Source organism: Portunus trituberculatus, chromosome 20 (assembly GCF_017591435.1).
Source record: "Portunus trituberculatus isolate SZX2019 chromosome 20, ASM1759143v1, whole genome shotgun sequence".
In the NCBI taxonomy this organism is placed as follows: Eukaryota; Metazoa; Arthropoda; class Malacostraca; order Decapoda; family Portunidae; genus Portunus; species Portunus trituberculatus.
In genome coordinates, this window is record NC_059274.1 from 10,830,033 (window position 1) to 10,836,102 (window position 6,070).

Below are 6,070 nucleotides of genomic sequence, written 5' to 3' on the forward strand. Positions count from 1 at the left end.
ATTCAAAATAATCAATGGTGATTGGCTGAAACATAATATATTGTTTTTAGAAGATAAACTTAACAGACTCTGAGGAAAATGAAAGATAAACTACCTGATAATTCATATAATTGGCGTTTTACATTTGGCTCAACCACTGGGATATTGCATGGAATCCCAAAAGTCCACAAGGATGGTTGTCCCATACGACCAATTCTTTCAGCAATTACCACATTTAACTATAATTTGACAAGATACTTTGTTACAATGTTGTCTCACATAACCACTAATGAATATACAGTCAGGAAATGTGCAACCTATGTTAGCTTTGATGTCAAATCACTTTCTACTAATATACCCTTAACAGAGGTCATTAACATCTACATAGAGAAACGTAAAGATTCCTTACCTTTTATTATAACCTTACTGGTTCACAATACAGATTTATCGGACGTAGTTGTAAAAGAATCAATATATACTTTTAATAACAGCTTGTATCAACAAGTTGATGCGATGGCAATGGAGCCCCTCCTTGGTCCTTCCTTGGCAAATTGCTTCCTGTGTTTTAATGAAGCCATTTGGCAAAAACAAAACAAAACAAAAAAAACTTGCCAAAAGAATTTAAACCTATAGAAGATATGTAGAAGACTTTTTATTTAAAATTTTTCAAAGAAGAATTAATCGCAAAAGAATTTTCAAGATTTTCTAAATTTATAACATAGAACATCAGGTTCACATTAGAACTAGAATAAAATTGTTTCTTACCTTCTTTATATGTGTTAGTTAAAAATAATGAGTATGGTTTAGTCACAGATGTACACAGGAAAAAAATAAAAAACTTTATTAGGTTTAGGATTTAACTATATATCCTTTGTTCTTAACATCTATGAGATCAACTCTTTTGAAACTTTATTACATAGGGCCTATTTTATAAGAACTTCTTGGGTGAATTTTGATAAAGAGGTCAATAGGTTGATACGATATTTTACAGCAAATGGATTTCCATTATCATTATTTGATAGGAATATGAAACAGTTTTTGTGCAATAAGTTTAACAAAAAGGACAAGAAAATTGAGATTAAAACAGTAACGCATCTTAAGCTATCTTACCAGTGTCACATCATACTAATGCTATTCCATAGTTTCGTACCCACATTACATCCTTTTTCTTTTAGGCCTTCTGATTTGATTCTTCTTAAACTAATGTTTTTTTACTTTTTTACACTATTTATTCGTTTTTATAAAGAACACTTATTGTCCTTACTAAGAAAGATAAGGTAATTAAAATTTACCTTCATTAGAATTATGTGGATTAGGCAGGGGTGATAAATGACGGTGCTAACTAGGACTTGGGAATATAAGAAGACTATTCATTGCCCAGGACCTCTTTTTCTAAAAATTTATGGAGGTTGAACATTTTCCCTCACTCACTCTCTGCACGTTCTTCCAGTGTCTGAAGACGGGACTACGTTTTTCTCGAAAAGTCAAAAGTGTAAAATATAAATGGTGATATTACTGTGGCTTCTCTTCTACCTCTATGTTTTACGATTTGGTTAATCAGTACTAAACATAGTAATCATATATATATATATATATATATATATATATATATATATATATATATATATATATATATATATATATATATATATATATATATATATATATATATATATATATATATATATATATATATATATATATATATATATATATATATATATATATATATATATATATATATATATTAAGGAGGAGAGGGGAAGAGGTCGATAAAATGGATAAAATCCGCCTCACTTAGAAAGCCAGTGCCTGCGTAAGTCCAAGAGAGTTAGTCATAAATAAAAGAGTAAATGATTTGAAAACTCCCTCTTAAATAATGTTAGGTCATAACAAGATGAAAGTACAGAGGCAGGTAGGGAGTTCCAGAGTTTACCAGAGAAGGTTATAAAGGACTGATAATTTTATTTATTTATTTATATTTTTCAAGTTATGTCCTATAGCGCCTGTAGGCATACTTAAAGAGTATATGTGGGAAGCGCTGTTAAGCTTCTGCGTATCAGTGGCAAAGGCAATTTTATTTATAGTGGTACCCATATTAGGGCCTATATCACCACCCAAGCGTGTCTTTGGTGTAACCACCTAGAATCTGGGTATCATGGTGACATGTAGGTAACTTTAAACCACACGTCAAATGGTATAGTTTCAAAGCTGTATGTGCTGGGATTCGAAGCTACGCATGGCCGTCTGCCCGATCCCTCGCTCATCACCTTATCCACTACGCCATCGCCTCCCTACTGGTTAACTCTTGCATTATAGGTTGGACAGAATAGTGGTGAGAATAAGAAGAAAATCTTGCGCAGCGGGGCCGCGGGAGGAGGGGAGGCATGCATTTAGCAGCATCAGAAGAGCAGTTGGCATGAAAATAGCGGTAGAAGATAGTAAGATATGGAACACTGCGACAGTGAGAAAGAGGCTAAAGACACCCCGTCAGAGAAGAGATGATGAAACGGAAAGCTCTTCATTCTGTTCTATCTAATAAAGCTGTGTTAGTGGAACCCCCAAACATGCCAAGAGTACTCCATACAGGACCGATAAGACACTCAGATATAAAAGCTAATTAATATAATTTCTTCTAAACGTCAAGGTATTCAAAATATAAAGTATTCGTTACCAGCAGTCCATATGAAACCATGCATCTTCTAAGATCACGTCCGTTATCATATGATATTTTTTTACATTATATTATGAGATATATTGAATACTAGACGCGGCAATTAACATGCACACAAACACAAACACAAAGACAGATTCACATACAAACACCACACACAAAAAATCTCTCTCTCTCTCTCTCTCTCTCTCTCTCTCTCTCTCTCTCTCTCTCTCTCTCTCTCTTTCTACTAAACTAGTAACCTTGCAGGGTGAAGCAACTCATGCCTCCAGTGATCGTATGCTAAAGTTCACGGCTTTGATTTTAAGAGCAATGAAGGATAACGAGATATACAAAACAACAGGAAAGCACAGACAAATCGAGTATATAAGTAGATCGGTGGCACAGTGCCTCACTATTCAGGCAGTAGCCATCAAGGAGTTCTGCAGGACTTTACATTAGCCACCATGAAATTCCTGGTGAGTTAAAAAGTCTCTTTGATTATGCCACTGCTCCTGCCCTGAGACGCCGTCTTTTGATCTGACGTGAGACAGCGTGTGGCAGATATACGGTCTTAATATTAATTCATTTGATCTCAATTGATTTTTCTACCTTGCTAGAAGTATCACACAACCTTGCATGTCAACGCAACTGGTGTTCAACAGAGGAAGATCAAAACCGCAATGAATGGATGATGCAAAACAGCTTGCCATTCTAAACAACGTGTTTTCGTTTACAGGTAGTGTTGTGTTTGATGGTGGTGGGTGCCAACGCTAAGTTTGGGAAACATGGCATTGTTATGCCCGACGGCAACAATGTCCAGTTTACTCACGATCAGGCCGAGAACATCCTTATAATCGGCCCCTCTGGCGCCATCACTGCTGACGGCAAACACGTGCAGCTGGATGCAGATGGACTTCCTGTCACCCGCGCCAAGCGAGCAGTGCTGCTACAGGGACCCTCCAGCGTGCTCTTCGAGGATGGACAAAGGAGGTCACTTTCAGGCGGCGTAAAAATCGTGGAAATTACTGAGACTGGCGCCGTCTTATCCAACGGTGATAATGTTCAGTTCAAGCTCAAGAACTAGTGCTCCTTTCCTTTTTTTATGCAACTGAGGGTCTCTTGGACTACATCACCAACAAACAACTTTTTTTTTATATATTCTTGAACAACTTCCCCCTTGCGTCACTGCCGCCAATAATATACATGCCGACACTCTTCTTTCCAACGAAATGAGATCCAGTTGCTTAAAGTAAATGTATTCAAATCACGACCTTGCCATATCTACTTATTGTCTTCTGCACCAACAGAACTTAATCCACCTCCATCAGCACATCTACTGATGGGAACTTCATGTAGCTATATGTAGATATCCAATAAACACGAAATTAACACTGTAATTTTGTTATATTTTTATGCCTTGGAAACCTGAAGACAATATTGTTTATGGTTCAACAGACGTGAAGGATAAAACACTTGTAATATGATCGGTTTATAATACTCTACTTTTATACCTTCTCGCAGAGTAAGACTATATATTATTCAATAATGAACGGTATAATCAAGAAGTTATGCAATTTACACTCGGTTTGTCTATACTATACTATACTATCTACACTAGTTTCCTCATACATTTTACCACTTGAGCTCACCAAAATGGGTGCCACTAAAAGATATTCATTTTCAATAATTAGTTTACTATTCTCTTCTTATTTTAGGTATAGCAAGTTAAACTTTATACCTTCTAAATTCATAAATAAAAAGGTAAGATAACGGATGTTAAGAAAACCTTGATTCTTTGCAACTCAACAATGTTTTAGTTTTTAAATATGAAATTTGTTTATCATACGTTATAATAAATAAAAAGTAAGAAAAACAGTAAGTGAAAACAAGAATATTTTTAAGACTGACATTGGTGGCGTCGGAGAGTACCACACGATAATAATACAAAACTCTATTAAAGCGTTTCATTGCCTTTCAGGAAAAAACAAACACACACAAAAAAAACTTTTCATAGGAGAGCGTTGGCGGGATAAATCATTTTTATTATTACATTGGATTGTGGATTATCCCCAGCTTCACCCTCCCCCACACACACAAAAAAGAAAAGAAATGAATAAATAAAAAAAAAAAAAGAAGTACTTCTCGTGTTTTTTTATTTGCCGGTATTGCCTTTACTTTACACAATCTCATTTATGTATCCTATCCTATTTCTCCAATCCATCCTCAAGATTCTCCAAAGTGGAGGTGCCTGTGGCGTTTTGCTTCTACCAGTTGGGCGGACATGAGGAGGTATAATGCTGATTTCACCCGGAATGATTACTGTTTCTGGGTTAGAGAAACATGCCTGTGTGTTGAACGCATAACAGACGTGATAGTGACAGGCATGGATGCGTACATTCCTCATTCTTTTTCTCAGCCTAAACCTTCTAAACCTTGGTTTAACACAGTCTGTTCTCGTGCTATACATGATAGAGATGTTGCCCACAAAAGGTACTTAATTAAGCCTTCCATCTCCTGAATTTCATGCACTTTATATTTCTGCCCGGAATCATGCCCAGTCTGCTCTGTAACTTGCCAAATAGTCCTTCATGAATAGAAAATGTCAAAATCTTTCAAACTATAACTCCTTTCATGACTTCTTGCATCTGGCCAAAAACATCTCCCCTAACTCTACTTCTTCATCTTTCCCTCCTCTATTTCATCCTTATGGCACCATAGCCATCTCATTTGTCTCTAAAGCTGAACTCTTCTCTCAAACCTTTGCTAACAACTCCACACTGGATGGTTCTGGGCTTGTCTCTCCCTCTCCTCCTTCCTCTAACTATTTAATGCCTTGAATCGAGACGTGGCATAGGGCAGACGTCCACACGTAGGTTCGAATCCCACCACGTATCGCCTTGATACTTTCTCATTTTTCGAGTGTCATATCACCATGATACCCAGGTTCTAGGTGGTTGCACCACAGCTTGGGTGGTGATATGGGCCCTAATACGGGTACCACTATAAATAGAATTGCCTGCGCCACTAAAGGGTAGAAGCTCTGCCACTGCCGGTTCGGACGACACCGCCTCTATGGCTTCTTCCTGTCCCTACCCATCCAACAGTGAGGATGCGGATGACTCGGACCAAGAAGAAGAAGAAGAGCACAAAGTTATCCGCTTTGGCTTTGTTGCAAAGCGCAGCAAAAGAAGGCTTCCCTGTTCCCACATCGAATTCGACCGGAACATTCGCCAGAAAACCCTGATCTTCAGCCACACCCGCCCAAGAAAGATGGAAAATACGGTCCTGAACTTTGTCAGAGAGAACCTGGCCTCACTGGATTCCTGGACCTTCATCTCAAATGAGGATTACGAGCGAGTCAGGTGCGCCCCCCATCAACTCATAGAAGACGTGCTTCTCGGCAAACTACCTTCTGCACATGAGTAATGCCACGAT

At 37.5% G+C, this 6,070-nt stretch overlaps 1 protein-coding gene across 1 annotated transcript; it reads left to right on the forward strand.

Annotated features, from left to right (window-relative positions):
- The first annotated feature begins 3,005 nt into the window (after nucleotides 1-3,005).
- LOC123506707 (cuticle protein CP1246-like) lies at nucleotides 3,006-4,032 on the forward strand. Its single transcript, XM_045258974.1, has 2 exons — nucleotides 3,006-3,111; nucleotides 3,372-4,032. Exons 1-2 carry the CDS (start codon nucleotides 3,100-3,102, stop codon nucleotides 3,717-3,719), a joined length of 360 nt encoding a protein of 119 aa, XP_045114909.1. The 5' UTR covers nucleotides 3,006-3,099; the 3' UTR covers nucleotides 3,720-4,032.
- Nucleotides 4,033-6,070: the final 2,038 nt, after the last annotated feature.